Genomic DNA, 16,132 nt, shown 5'->3' with positions numbered 1-16,132 from the left:
ACCCAAAGAGGCAATTTCTCTACTCTGGACCAACCTGCAGAGCACCAGAAACTTGTAAAAAGCTGCTCACCAGACAGGTCTAACGAAGCCAGGTCTAGCACTTCATTTCTCCAGGGCCAACCCTGTGCCATTCGAGGTAAGAGAACAGCAGTACTAAACATGCTCATGAGCCATTCAGAAATTAAAAAATGAATGGCCCCACTGCAAGGAGATAAACCACAACCCTTTATGCTAAGGTTTTGGTTTTTTTTCCCAACTCCTCATCCTCTTGTCTCAGACAAATCTTTGAAGTTTATCCTTTACACCGTGCAGCCGTATGTCTTGTATAGTTGGGTGCCCAGCTGCAGTTGCTTATCAGCAGCAAGGACAGTGAGGACAAGAGTGGGGGAGCTGTTTTAAGAAGAAACATAGCTGCTTCTGAAAAGGATCTTCTGAAAGACCACCGCAGGAAGCCAACTGACAGCGACACTGGAGCTAGGCACCTACTTGTCCACATCACAGATTCGAAAGGATACATGCAACAGCCTGTGGCTGAAGGCAGGATGTACTTTCCCTAAACAAATGACCAAACCAAACTTTTTAGTCTAAACAAATCAGCAGAAACATCCATCACAGTATTACATTAAATAACACCTGGGGTGCGTATCATCCTCAAGCTAAAAACTGCCTGCTTGAAAACATTTAGCATGTGGTTTCACAACAGGAACGGAAACATTTGTGTGTGTTCGCTCATGACTCGTTTTGTCACCATCCCCTGGGGTTCCTCTCTTTATCTGCAATACAGGAGCAGTCTAGCACAGACACTGCAAACGCAAAGAAGCCAGCTGCCCAGCAGCGTCAGCCTTCTTCGGGATCACGGGAGCACTGCAGAGCCTCTTCTTGCCTCTCTACAAAAATCCTGTAAAGCATTTCCTTCTCACTGGGCTCCAATGCCCAAATGACAGATTTCAACACAGCGAGAGGGATTTGAACTGTCTGGCTTTGTCCATCCCTGCAAATGCACCATAAACCGGGCCCCAATTAAGGAAGCTAATTAGGCATACACAGAGCCTTAATGTTAATGAGTCCATTCATGTGTGTGAAGCTCCCCGCATATTTCAGAATGGTGCTGAAGAAGCTCACCAAGGACGACAGCCAGGAGTTCTCATTCATCTTTTTGCTCAGCTCTGGTGCAGGCAGGAATTTCAAACTGACAGCAAAACACTGGAAGTAGTAACTTTGAAGTAACACAGCCATCCTGATGACCGCTACCGTTCTCACGCAGCGCACCAAGGATAAGCAAGGCTAAAACCAGCAGCTAATGAAGGTGATGCTCCACTTTCTTCACAAAATCGCCTGCTCATACCCAGTCCTGCAATTAAGTGGAGCCAGCAAGAGTGCCATGAGCTCTGGGTACTCTCTGTGTATCTCCAGCCATGAGCAGAAGACAAAGACACACTTCCAGATAGGTCTGTGGGACCATAAAACAATTAAGACTGCCAGTGGGCTGGGAGGTGGGGAGCGGCAGGGCAGCAATGCACATCTAACTCTTTCACTCAGCAAATTAGAGCAAAAGTGCCTCTTTACAACAGACACCAGAGACAAAGAATTCAGCAATACAGACTGACATTTCTGTCTTGCAGGTCTTCCGACCTTGCAGTGTTAAAAGAGAGGGGCCATGGGTGTTCTGCTTTCCTGTAGGCTTCATCCTCTGGAAGAAAGTGGGGGACCACGTACCTTGCCAGACCAGCTTGCAGACCTCCCCGTCTCCGAGCCTGTCACCTTGCTTACAGCAAGTCGCTGGTGATTCAGAAGGCAGGCAGGGAACACAAGTAGTGCACCCCACCATCTGCTCCGTACGAGTGGGAGTGGAAGAAGAGAGCTCTCTTTGACTTTAGCTGCCCTTCGTGAGTGCACCACAGCATGACATTTTATTATCCCTCATAGCATGTGGAGGACTACTGTCCCAAAAATTACCCTGCCCTTTTTCAAAGCCATTCACAGTTTCCTGGGTTTTTCATCATCACCTAGGATGACTGCAATATGACTGCATTCATGAACAAGCAGTAAGGAAATATTCCTCCCACCTCTCTCCTCGGGGGAACCTTTGCATTGCTTCAGGTTCTGTCTGCAAACACCTCTTACAAGAGGTGCTCCAGAGCACAACCATTGGGCCAGTATAGCTAGAAGGTCTTAAAATAAGGCGTTCCTTCCGAGATGGTTTCCATATCATTAACAGCACAGGAAATCCTAAAAGATTAAGTTCTGTGTTGTGCTAAATGTAAACACACACAAGCTGTGCAGCAGTAGCTGGTAACATTGTAGTAATGATGCTGGCAGATGCGGAGCATGGCTGCTCCTGCATGAGTAATTCTGGTACCCTGAAGACAAGGAGTCCACGTACATATAAATGCCGGTAAATCACGTCCTTGTTAAAGTAGAAGCATGTCATTGTGCCCAGCCAGTTTATAATGTTGTCTTTCATGAGGCGAATATTCAGCAGAACTACAGTCTATGTAAAGCAATATTCATGGTCCAGAGCTCCTGAGAAGACTAAGCCTACCACCCAGTTCAGGCTGGAACGCGTAGGGGCTCCTTCATACCAAAGTAGTTTAAAATCTGCTCAAAGCCAGGCTCAAACCCAGGAGAACTGTGAGTTCTTAGGCTACCGAGTACTTGCAGACTTATCTCCAAGAATGCAGAAAACTTAAAAATTTACCTGTATTAGCATGAACTCATCAGTACCAACCAGCTCATTAACTGACATAAAAATTGCCAGGAATGAAGAACTAGGTGCCAGTCCCCACATACACGTGTTGCCTGTTTTTCTCGAGCATCCCCTTTATGCGGTAGTATTACAATTCACAATCCTTAACTGTGCTGGCATTAAATTTGTTTATTGTCACTGTAATGGCAACTGTCACCCAGCCTCAAATAAATAACTGAAGTATCAGGCCCTAGATAATCAATGAAGAGCTGACAAGTAATAAACTTCTAACATGATCCAGCTTTCACAGGAATCAGTATTAAGCACCTACTCAGGTAACTGCCTCGGCACAGAACACGCGTGAACTCTCTCTGATGCTGTGCTCAGCTTCCATATCCCACCCCCCTCTTGAAAGCGCTCCATAAAACAACTCCACTTCTGCCTGCCAACTGGACTTAGGAGAGATTCAGACTTTCAGTATCTAATCCATGCTGTCACGAGCACAACACAGGCAGGCATGCTGGACAGACAAAAGCTTGTTGGTTTTTCCAAACCTCTTTGTAGTATTTTCTTCCACCACTACTTTTCACATCTGTTGGTTTCGAGTCCGGCAGTCTCTGACTCACTCAATTTCCACATATATTCTGACTTGATGAGTCTTTAACCTCAAGTGGACTGTCAAGCCAGAGGCCAGATGCCCCCTTACTTCCTCAGCGCAAACTATCAGTAAACCTTAGCATAACTTTACTTTGAGCCTTAAACTAACAGCATGTGAAAAGATTAATATGAATAAATTCAAAACTAATCAGATCCCTTCTTTAAATGTTGACACAGTATTATTTATATCCCATAAATACCTTCTTGACTAAAATTCATCCCAGGAGATTGGCATCTTGCCAGTTCTATTCATATTTACTGTATTTATACAGTACAGTTGGCCAAGGATAATATTTAAGACAAAATATGCCTTAGGGTATATACAATATCTCTTATAGTTTTCCTTTTAAATCTCCTCATTGCTAAAAATATTTAGTCTGAACTTTAAAAAATGCCCCACGAAGACCTATCACCGATCTGTAGTGATATATTGCTGACTATGAGTATAATTAGAGCATATTTGTAATACTTGGGCTGTAGTCAGTTACTGAACGCTAACAACTTGCGGTAAAAACTGAACCACTGATCTTTCCCATGCCTTCCATCCAGCTGCTTTTGACCTCCAGTGTGTTCACACTGATCCCCTTCTCCCTCCTGCCTCCCTCCAATGCAGCAGAAACCGTAGAGTTAAAAAAATTCACTCCGATACGTCTAGGAGAAAGTGCCCGCGGCCGCCAGAGCTGCGCTTTCAATTTCCTCCTTTAAAATATGGTGGAGCGATTTCTTCCTTTCTGTCTTTTTTGGAAAGGTTCGCTCCATCCAGTAAAACTAGAGAGCAGTGGAAAAACAGTTAACCTACTTACTCTGATGTTAGCGACAGCCCTTGCACAGTAGTAGTACTGGATCTGCTGCTAACTGGCCCTCCGATCCCAAACGTCTGATGCACTCTGTTGGTAGATACCTGCAATCTCCTTTGCTCTTCCAAAACTTCTATCGATACTTTAGCACAAATCTGGCCTCTAACAACATTTTAAAAATAGATCCTCTTTTGTCAACACCATCCAAGTCACACACCACAGATATTTTAATTTTCTGGAAAGTACGCAGCTGCCTTTCGGACTATCGGTTCTTTGTAGTTTGCTCATGCGTGGAACAGGGGACAGATACGCTCGGGACGGATGCATTTTACAATTCTCAGAGACTCCCCGTTACAGGGTCAACTCCACAAGCCAAGGCACTGCTACCAGCCTTCCCAACCTTTGCCCATAGGTGTTCATTCCTCTGCTCAGGGCACGATCTGACAGGTCTCAAAACAAAGTGCCGACTCCCACCAAAACCACGAGCAAAATCCCACATTATATCAACGTGGAAAACAGGCATGACTTACGTGTTCTCACCACGGCTATGAGTTATACTGAACCACTCTGCTCATACCCACTTGGCTCCAAATATAATTTTCTTTTCTTTTCTTTTTTTTTCCAAAAAGTATTTCTTCCCCCAGGGTAACAAGGGCGGAGTGTATTTACCATGGCTATTAAGGATGGTGCCATAATTACAATAATAAAATGGCTCTGACTGCCAGGATGTCCTGTACCTGATGCTGTCATTTAAGAATAAAGGAAGAAAGGGAGGCAGCTGCACCGAGCGTGGGGTTCAGATACCTTGGCTGGCATCCTAGGACTATCACATGCAAGACGGAGCAAGCCCCAAATCTACAACTTGCTAAACTAAAAATAAATAAGGGGAAAATGCAATTAGAAACTCTAGGATAAAGTTACCAAGATGGCTGCATTATCTATTTAAGCAAGAGGTATGCGCTTTTCAAAAACAGACAGCTAGTATATAGGGCATCTCAAGTGGCGGGGGAGGGAAGAGAGAGAAAAGCGACCTAAATGAAAAGAGTAGGGACTAGGTTTTGGATATGCAAACACTGGAGTTATTTTCTGCTTCTGGTATTTCACTTTCCTCAGTATGATGATGATCTGGATTCTTTTAAGGGAGTGCACTGCTTTTCCTTTCCTTTTTTTTTTTTTTTCTATACACTTAAACTTCACTACCAAAACAAAAAAAGGCACATCATTACGATTATTAATCATTCTAAGTGGATTCGGGCAGCACAGAGCATTTGTACACCCACCCACCCCCCTTTTTTTTTCCCCCCCTCACAAAACGTGGCACGGATCACCAGAAGGTCGTTAAAAACAGCAAAAGGCAGACGGGCTGAGACAGGTTCCAAGAACCGAGGCTACCCAGAAGGGAAAACTTTTCCTGTACCTGAAATGAAAGCGCCCATGAACTGGAGCGGGAGGCTAGTTAAAGTGGGAAGAGGAGGGAGGCTGTCAGCGCCTCTGTCCTCTCTCAGCACCAACCTGAATAGCGGTCTGCGGGACAGTGTGCTGGAGGGGCACAGGCAGAAGAGGAGCCGGTAACTTTTTTTTTTTTTTTTTTTTTTCAAAGACCTCCTTTTCTTTTCAGTTATGGAGAGATGGAAACCTGCCCGATCCAGACACTCCAAGGGAAACAACAGCAGTGGAAAGATATTGGCTCTTTTTGGAGGCTGCACACGGTGCTGCGGGGGAACTCGACCCAGCGCTGGGGGGGGAGCGGGACCCTGGGCGGTGGGAGTGCTTCCCTCAGGTACGCGGTGGTGCGAAGCAGAGGCACCTTTGGGGACTCCTCGGGGACTGGAAAGGGGATCCGAAGCCTCGTGAGTCTGGGGAGACGGCTGACCCCCCCAACCCCCCCAGCCCCCCAGCCTATACATGTCTATCCCACCACCTAAACAGAACCCTGGAAGCCACCAGCTAAGAGATGCTGAGGACAGGAGCGAACCCAGCAAAGGCAGCAGGTTAAGATGCACGGGGCTGGTTTTTGAAGGTGCTGGGCACTGCCAAGCCTCGGGGGCGAAATTACGCACACATGCATGCACACAGGGAACTTACTTTCGGGGTAAAAAGGCTGCATGTCTATTTTGTAAACTTCTTTGGCATAATACTCCTCGTCGCTCCTCTCCCTTTCACAAGTGGCAGCTCTGTGGTTGGCTTTCTCTTGCAGCAGGTCTCTGGTGCTGTTGTAGATGGAGATGACCTCCGGAGGCACCTCCTCGGGCTCGGGGTACTCGTCCGGGGGGCTGGTGAGCTTCAGCTTGCTCAAGATCTGCCCCCGGATCGCCTCGATCCTCTTGCGCATAAACTGATCCATGTCGAGGGTGCTGCAGGTAGACAGGCTGAAAGCCACGGTGGCCAGATCCACGGTGAGCAACACGCTCAGGAGATAGCAGTGCATTTTAAGTGTTTAAATACAGCGCCCCCCAAAAAAAGAGTGACTTTAACAACGAACAACAACAACGAGGAAGGAAAAAAAAATTAAAAATAAAAAGGGGATGTGTGCAAACAAAGGGAAGATCTGCAGACAAAATGCAGTTAAAAACCGGACTGCAAGGACGACTCGCAATCGAAAAACGCACGGGAGGCGTCAGTGAAAAAAATACGAATAATAATTAAAAAAAAAAAAAAAAAAAAGCAGCAAGTTGCTACAACTAGATAAAATTCGGGGGTGGAGTGAGCCGGGCAGCAAAAAAAGGGGAGGAAAAAACCCCCCACCAACCCCAAAGAGATAAAACAAACCTGCGAATCAAGTAAACGGGCGCGAGCCTGCTCTCAGCGCGCCGGCGGAGCGGGCTGGAAAACAAAAAACGGGAGAGAAAAAGGGGAAAGAAGGAGGGGGGAGCGGCGACGGGTATCGCAGGGCGCTGCCGCAGCCGGCGGGGCAGAGGTGCCGGCGCGGTGCTCAGCCCCGCCGTGCGCCCGCGGCGCCCGCGGCTCCCGGGGCAGCGGCAGCGGCGGCGGCACCGCCCCGCGCCCGGCGCTCAGCCCCCGCGGCGGCGCCGGCAGAGCCGCGCACGTGTGCGCCCGGCGGCGCCCAGCCCCGGCCCCCGCGGCCCGGCGGAGTGGCAGGCGGCGGCCCCTCGGCCCCGCGGCGGCGGCGAGCGGCGATCCGATCCTCCGGCCGGCCGCGTCCCGCAGGCTGCTGCGTGCGCCCCGCGCCGCATGCACCGGCCCACCCCCGCCCGGGCCCAGAGCTCTTTCCAGCTCCCTCCTCTTCCTCCGCCCGCCGGAGCGCCAACCCCACGCCGCGCTCGGCGAGGCAGCGCCGCCGCCCCGAGAGCCTCCGCCGATGGCGGGCGCGGAGCGGGGCTGGCCGCGGCGCGGCGGCCGCTCTTCCCCCCCCGGGCTCCCCCGCGGGGCTGGGGCTGGCCCCGGCGCGCAGCTCCCGGCGCTCTAGCGCTCCGCCCGGCGCCCCCCGCCCGCCGCCCCCGGCCCCTCGGCTCTCCCTGCGCGGAGGGGACGGGTGCCAGCAGATAACATCACGGCCGCGCAGGGAGAGGGAGATTTATACGGGCTCCCCGCCCCACGTGCTCGGCTCGCCGCGAAGTGACGTGGAGCGGCTGCGGGAGCGGAGCGCCCCGCCGCCCGCCTATGCGCTGCGGGCCGGGCCCCGGGCGGGCGGCCGCCGGAGCAGCCAGCGCCTGCCAGCCGCGTCCTCAGCAGCGTTATTATTTGGTTTTTCGAAGAAAGGCGTCACCGCCTCCCGCACCCATTCCCAAAGCCACGGGGCAGCAGCACCCTCGCCCTGCGGGAGAACGGCGCCTCTCGGGGCCGGGGCGATGCTGTGTCGTCCCCCCCCCCCCCGCCAGCGGTGCCTGTCCCCCCCCGCCCCCCCAGGCCGCCGGTGCTGCCTGTCCGGCAGGGAGGTGGGGGAGATGCGGGGCGCTGCTCCGGCCCCGGGGTCGCCCCTCCTGGCGCAGCGAGCAGGTACATCCTCGCCTGCACCTGACGGAGCCCTCCAGCCCCAAACGCTCGGGCTGTGCCCGGCCGCGGTTCTGCCGCTGCCGCCTTTGGCTGCAGCCACGAGCACCGGCTCCATCGTGCCCAGTCCAGGGGGCTGCAGGGGGCACAGCCACCCTCCTCCACCCTGGGGACATCACTTCGCTGGGCATCCCTCACCTTCCTGGCATAAAGCCTTCCTTTCACAGTCCGTTTATCACCCCTGCACATTACCCGCTTCATAAGGCAGCCTTTTTGTTCACCCTCACCCCTGTTAGCCCTGTATTCCCATCTAAATTAAATCGGCACAGGTTTTACTTGCTGGGAGTTCCCAATCACACCCTCCCCCCGGGTGAGACAAGGCTACTCCTGAAAAACCTCTGCTTAGTTTCCAGAGGTGAAGCAACACATATGAGAGGGCCCCGAAGGGCCACAGGCATTCAGAAGCACAGCTGGGCCGCTGCCTGCGGTATTACAGGTAAAGGTACGTAACAGAAGTGCGACAGGATGAACGGCATCTATCTGGAAGCACAACGAGAATCACGTAAGACACAAACCAGCCCAGCACCACCACAGGCTTTCTCTGGCTGACCACATCTCAGGAACCACCTCCTTTCTGCAAAACGTTTGGATGTTTTTCTGACGCTCTACAACGGCAGCCCCAAAATTAAAAGTGTGGTTTTCTTTCCCAATGTGTCGGCAAGGAAGGACGCTCCCCCCGAGCGGCTGTGGCTGGGTGCTGGGGGGCTACACGCCGCTGTGCTGGCAGGTCTCTGCTGTAGGGGAACCTTGCACCTGCCCGGCCAGCCCACCCAGTGCTGCTGCGGGTACCAGCAAAGATGAGATTCTCCGAGAGATGAAGGAACTAAGAACATATGTTCTTCACAGCTATGTGTACACACACAGGCTCTGAAAGTAAACTTACTCTTCATTCTTTACAAGCGCGTGGGTAGGCACAGCACTGCAGACATGACTGAGACTGCACCCTCCTGATGTAAGAGTTAATGGTGCTTTCCACTTACACGTATGAATTCCTGCAAGGCCAGATGAAACATCTCTGCCACAACACCACGCTTTTACTGCTGTACATGTCGATGTCCTGCTCCTGCTGACCTCAAAAACACAGCTGCAGCGTCAGGAATGGCAATGTTTCCAGAACTACTCAAATAAACAAGCAAGCTCAACATGTAGACTCAGCTGGTTTCACTTCTGCAACACACCTGTGCAAAACCAAGGGGACAGTTCCTCGAGCTGTTACATCTCACAGCTCTGCTGCTACCCAGCTGAGGAATCAGCTCTGTTACACGAGGTACCTCAACCGCAAATACTTCTAAAGAAAAAGGTTATTAAATTATTTCTTCCAAAAGCTACAGATGAAACCATGGAGAAATTCCTTACGCAGCATCTATGGCCCTGTAACACTTTGCTGCCATCAATGCACTGCCCATCACTTGCCTCGGGGGCTTCAGAGCAGCAGCGGGGACAGTGCTGACACCCTCCTTCCGCCGGAAACCCCCCACCATCCCTCAGGAGACCCCTGCCGCAGACACAGCCCTGCCAGATCGCAAAGTGGTTTGATTCTTGCAAGTTTATTTTTATTCCAGTTTGGAGAAAAAGCCCCCACGTAACCAACCTTGCAGTGTCTTTGACAAATCCGGGAGCCTTAGAGATGCCCCGCTGGAGGCCAGCAGACCCCCCCGTGCTGTGTGCCCGGCTGGCCAGGCTGCCCATGCCACCAAAGGCACTGGAGGTCCAGGCTCTGGAGGAGCCCTCCAGGAATGCCGGCCAGAGATCCAGCTGGGCTGACAGCAAACCAGTTCGACTAGATTTTGAAAGTTGCTGAGATTCCTTCTGACTTGGCAATGTTTCCTCAGCGTCTTTCAGACCAGCGAAGAAGAAGAAAAGAACTAAAATCTCAGTTCTGCTCTCATTCAAGAGGACCCAGTTGCTTCTCTTCTGACCCTTTTAGTGCGGCACAGGGTGTCAGGCTTACCCGGGTGCAGGTCTCTGCCTCACCGCTGCAACAAAGCTCCATTCCCTAAAACCTTCTGGTGTCACCACGGTGATGTTTTTGCCAGGCAGAACTTCCCGGGTGCAGCCGCAGAGACAGGCTTTGGCTTCTCCCTTGCAAAAGCCTCAGCCACGTGAGCTCAATCCCCAGCAGCTGCAGAAGGTCCATCGCACATGCCTGAGCTGCTCCGGTTCGCCCCAGGAAGGGACGACCGTCTTGCTGGCCAAGTCATTCAAATACACAGCGACACTCGTTAAAAACCAACTTTCCACTTTGTGAAGGGAAAATATCTGGAACATACGCACCATTATATACATCCTGATACACCTCATCTTCTGTCTAAAGTCTCTCCCCTGCATGTTTAAGGGTGTTGGAGTTTTTTGCCATAGATGTCCTGCAAGCTAGGCTCTGAACAGCTGCCCTTTCTACCTTGCTGAAGTGAGCAACGCGCAGAAGAGGCAAGCAAAAAAGGTCAGAAATGACAACAGCCAAACTGTGCGCACTCTGCAAAGCTGGGTGAAGAGCACTATCATCAGAATTTGATAAACCACGTGCCCTTCTGCACAGGTAATCCAGCTCCCACATTCTACCTTCAGTTTTCAGGACTGACATCTCTGTCAAAATCATCCCAGTTATGGCTTTCCATGTTAGCTTGAAAAGCTTTTTATTTTCTATTCATTCCAAAGTAGTTCTTATTTAACGATTACCTGTTAGTTTCAAAAGCAGCTGGGATTATCAGACACTAAAGTTTAACTCTGCTCACACTTATCTGCTCCCTGTGCCTTTATGAAAGGGACTTACCCTGTGGGGCTGCTGTCAGTGGAAGCTTTGTAAGTCAAAAAGCAGGAATGGGCCCTTAGCGTGCATACAGGGAAAGAACAGAACTTATCTGTTTTGGAGCTTTTAATTTAATACAATACTGTCTTTTTATATATTGATTTTTTTTTTAATAAACAGTAACTGTTTATTAGAAAAACAGGGACACCTGGAAAGTTACTTCACTAAACGCAAAGGTTTCGTGTTTCCTATTAACTTAAAAATTACGTGGTCAGGATTTTACAATTCGTGGTTTCTTTTTAGATTGTTTTGGTTGTACGCAAATGTGCTGTGCGAAATACAAAGGCAATAATCTTTCTAAAACTGCTGACGACCAGGTCATTAAGTAAGGTGGCTGGCCACATTTCATAAACTAAAGAACATTGTTGGAAGAGGAATAACTTTTAAAAGTTAAGAGGTGACTTCTGTAAACTCTCACACTGATGACGAGTGCAGGATGATTGCACAATTAATTCTTTGTGGCACGCACAGAAATCTGCAGCCGTAACTGTGGTTGTGTAGAATCTCAGTTATTCTGATGCAGGGTGCTAGGGAAAAAACTTTTGAATTCTCCTTTTTATAAAAATACATGTACGAAGGTTCAACTTGTACAGCCAAGGTGGCACCTAATAAAGGTGAGGCAAAGAGATGACAAATAATGGAAAATTGTAATATATACCATAATAAAACCTTAGATTTTACTGTTTATTATCCTTAGTGAAGCAGAAGTCCATACTTCTGTGCTGCACGTTTCATTAGTGTGCGCAGTAATGCCTGGATGAATTTGAGAGCAAATCCTGCTGACCTTACTAACACGAGCAACCCCGCTGCCCCAAGATTGCATTTCACACCACCTCAGCCCACTCCTGCAACGCTCACGCTCCAGAAGATAAAGGCTGCTCTACAGAACATGCTGTTTGACACGCAAGACTGCTATCCGTATATACATATGTAACTACTTGTCAACTTGCAAAGGTATGTTTCTGATATATATCTATTGAGAACCTATTTGTAAGAATGAGAACTTATTTATATATATGGGAACAAGTATGTATTATATATAGTAGGAATGAGAACTTTTGTTTTTATAAATATCTATATATGTTCATAGATATACACACACATTTATGTATTTCATAAGTATATATTGTTATATACATACATACGCATATATAAAAAAACAAAAGTTCTCATTCCTAAAAGTAGATTCAATAACTTCAGTGGACACAATCACAAGAGAGTAGTCAACAGGATCTGGTCCAAAAAGCCATTCAGGTGTCATCTCTGTGATCTTACAGAAAAACGGCACCACCTCCACCAACACAGTATTACAGCTAGCTGTAACGTCCACACAGCAGCGTATGGTCTGTGTGTTTAAAACTGTACCTTAATAAAGGACATCTAGAAAGCAATTACAAAAAACCCACACAAACCACCACCCCACCTTGCAAAAAAAAAAACAAAAAACACCACACAACCAAAAAAACCCCAGAACAAACCCAATCCAAAAAACCAACCAAAACCCCCCAACTTTAGACAAGATCTGATCCCAAGACACCTCAAGCCACAATGACAATTTGAAGGAAAGGGGAACGTTCAGGAGGTGCTGAGATATTATAGGTGTCCCTTAGAATAACTCTCCCCCCAAGAAGTCTTACGGGTAAGAGGAAAAATGGGAACAGAAAAGAAGGCGACCGTTAGTATTTCAGTGCTAAGGTTATTATCCACATTTTCCATGGCTTGGATTTGACAACCCAGAAAATAGCATCCCTGTAGTATTCGCCCTCTCTCTCCCAAGAGCATGGCCGGACATTAGGGAAGCAACATCACAATCAAGGGTCTAAACCACCCATCCTAAAAATCTACATGTTTTCTATAAAGGCTGCACACATCTGTGGTGCGTCCAAAGAGGCTTCTGCCTCCAACAACCAATTCCCATCTTTACATCAGTTAAGGCTGAAATCTTGATAAAAATTTAGTGAATGCCAGAGAAGTTCCCCCACGGCCACACTTCCCAGAGTCTGATCCCCTCATGTGCTCTTCCAAATCTGCTTGTCAGCGCCGAGGATGCCACACTAATCTTCTCTGTATCATTCCAGTTTTAGTCTATGTACCACCAAAGAAAGGACTTCCTTAATCCTAGCACCTGTGGTTTTAATCACCACAGGAAATCCTGTTTCCACTGAAGTCAGTGAGTTAAATCTGCAGAGGAAAGTGATCAGATTCACTAACAATAAAATAAAAATAATTAAAAAAAATAAGGGAGACATCTAAGTGCAGTGGTTTATATATCAGAGGGTCTTGACATCTACTTACAGCAAGTATGACAAAGTAAAGACAGTAGAGTGAAAGTCATCCCTTTAATCTCCATGTTTGAACTCCTGACCTGCATCTCTTTCTCAGTATTACAGCTGTTGCCTTCTATTTCTGAACTGCTCAGCGACGATTTGGGTTATACCTCATTAAGTAACACACAAATGATCTCTATGATGGTGTGTGTGTGTATACACAATTATCTACTATAAATATTGTATTCCTAACAAAGCATCTATAGGAGTTTATTCAACAAATTAAGTAACTCAAGTTAGAATACGCACCCAGATTGCACTGCTGAAGTTTTAAGAAGATTACATATATAGCAAGATTAATTGGCAGCAACTTCAAAAAGGGGCCAGCCAGTAATGCCATATTTTAAGCCATATTCTGCAGCTACAAAACCCAAAAAGCCCTGGCTCTGGAGTCCTGTCTTCACAAGCTGCCTGCGCAGTCTGCCCAAAAGAAGAGTTCTGCTAAGCTAATGCAGCTTCAGAAATGTTTTTCCCTAACGGTTTTTAAGCAGCACATGTTCAAGATGATCCTACAGAGTTTAGAGAAAGCAATGCATTGTTTCATACTACCTCAGGAGAAAACAAATCAAAACTCATGCAATACCGAGCGTTTGTGCTACACTCAACAAACCAGCTCTGGGGAAGGTCTTCAGTGTTGCCCCTCAGCCTTATGTATTTTTAAACGCATTTTCTAAGCCTGGCTACTGAGGTCACTGAAAGCAGCGCTCTTGAATGGCTGGTGAAACTACACCCTGCCAGCCAGATGGTTTGAGCTCGGTGACTCAGTCTAGAAATAGAACAGAAAGATCCATTTCTGTGATAGTGACAATTTTGAGCCACATCTAGATCCGGCTCCAAAATAACCTAGAAGAGGTCACCCCATATGGCAAGACAATATCTACCTCTCCTCGATCAACAGTCTTTTAGCCAGGACTGCAGTTAAAGACACCTACTCTTCTGGTTTTTAGCTGGGCTCTGCTAAAAATTTACACAACTGCTCAGCTTTCCCAGCAGCAGGGCTTCCAAGCCCTGTACCCAGAGATTCTCTGTGCTTTCCTGATTTATGCCAGAGGCGCCAGCTCAGATCCAGGCTGCCCCCAAGAAGCTGAGGAGCAGTTCCACCTGCACATCTGCCAAGCCCACAATGGGGCTGAGCGCAGTGCCTTGTCCAGCTGCACCCCATGTGAAGAATTTTTTGAACACCCCTTTTTGCAACTCCAGCAGCACACACGAACCCCCCCAGGCCAGTGGTTTGCACTGGGAGTCTGCTCAGTGATGTGTTCTCCAGGAGGACCACCTGCGAGCACCTCCCCGTCATCCAAGTCAGGCCATGGGTTAAGGACAAAGATGTTTACAAGCATAAGGAAGATCAAAAGAACCACAGTCTTTCCACAAATTTAACGAGTTCTGTATTTTCTAGAAAAGTAGGAGAAAGGCATTGTGCAAACAACATTTAAGAACAAGATACCAAGAATGGGAGAACTATCTTCATTAAACATATCAAAGCCCAACCTGTCTGTTGGACATCAGCTTCTAAGCTTCTCCATCATGGACACTGACAGCTGAGACGGCTACTCTTACAAATGTGAGCGTTGTTTGAACATCTGCCTCCTTAGCAGCTAAGTCAGAGCTTAGAAAAGCTTACGCGCTGGCTGCCAGTGCGGGTGTCAGACCCAGCACCATCTCAGATAAAGGACCTGAGTCCACAGACCCGCCACTCCAGCCTCTTAAGGAAGTAAACGAAGTTAATCCATCACAAGGGAGATGGTCCAGCAACACGCTTCGACAGCAACGGAAGGGAATGAGAACTGTAGATGACGGTCTCTTGTAAGCACAATATTGACATTATAGAAAGACACACAGGTAATTAACTTTCCTTCTTACCTGAACGGTGGTCTTTAAAAAAAAAAAAACAACAATGTATTTCACTTCTGCTTTAATTCTAGGTAATAACACCGAGATTTAAAGGAATGTTCCATCAGTTAAAAGGGCAAAACATAGCAGATGGAGAGAAGAGCAGTGGCACCAGCAGTCCTGATCTGACGCACTGAATGCACTGGCACCACGTCAGAAAGGGGTTCCACATCTTGTGAGGCCCGACCGTCCCTTTGCTCACAGTCCACAAGAACGAATGTCGATATTTCATCCCTTCAAGCTGGATTTGTTTGCTCGATGTTCTTACTGGAAGTGTATTTATATTTAAGTCTAATACATTGTTTTGTCAGAGCAACGAGCCCTCAAATTGAGGATCTGCCTGAAGGTTCTGAAAAATCTTTTCTTTTTTTTCCAGTCTTTTTCTATTATCATGAAGTGACACCCACTTGAAAATTCTCTGAAGCCTTTTCTCAGTAACAAAATATTTCTTTCATAAGCACATAAGATTTCAACAGATACCGTCCAGTATTTCACTCACCTAAAAACCAACTATATACAAACCTACACTACTGTTACCAACGGGTAGCTGTGTGACATCCTTTACTTACCAACCTTAAACTCTTTTGCAGCTCACTGGGATTACAAGAGAGGAAGCAGGCCTACACCATGGTGGAAAGGCGAACAATGTGGTTCTGATCGCCCCTCGTCTCCAAGGAGCACTGGGAGGTGCTGACTGTATGGATGTTATGGGTAGATGTGTCAAAGTCTCAATCACCAAAAGCAGTAAGCTCAGGTACTCAGCCCTCTACTAACAGCTTTCGTTCGGACGCCTGAAGTCAGGCACCCTTCCTGAAGGGGATGCAGACGGGTACCTCTCCCTGGACACAGGGTACCCTAAGGATGAGGCTGCCTCAAGACCATACTCCAAGGAATCTCTGCCATTGGCAGGGCTGGGAATGAAGACCAGGACTGTCGATACCTGCATTTCTACCCA

At 48.2% G+C, this 16,132-nt stretch overlaps 1 protein-coding gene across 1 annotated transcript in view; it reads right to left on the bottom strand.

Moving 5' to 3' along the window:
• TGFB2 (transforming growth factor beta 2) overlaps nt 1-7,114 on the bottom strand; it is a 65,580-nt gene extending 58,466 nt beyond the window's left edge. Inside the window, exon 1 of the mRNA XM_040612006.1 lies at nt 6,226-7,114. Within this exon, the coding sequence (XP_040467940.1) occupies nt 6,226-6,568 (343 nt within the window). The 5' untranslated portion in view covers nt 6,569-7,114. The remainder of the gene's footprint in view (nt 1-6,225) is intronic.
• Between the last annotated feature and the right edge of the window lie 9,018 nt (nt 7,115-16,132).

Source organism: Falco naumanni, chromosome 12 (assembly GCF_017639655.2).
Source record: "Falco naumanni isolate bFalNau1 chromosome 12, bFalNau1.pat, whole genome shotgun sequence".
In the NCBI taxonomy this organism is placed as follows: domain Eukaryota; kingdom Metazoa; phylum Chordata; class Aves; order Falconiformes; family Falconidae; genus Falco; species Falco naumanni.
Note: the sequence above shows the minus strand (reverse complement) of the source record. Positions and strands in the feature narration are given on the sequence as shown.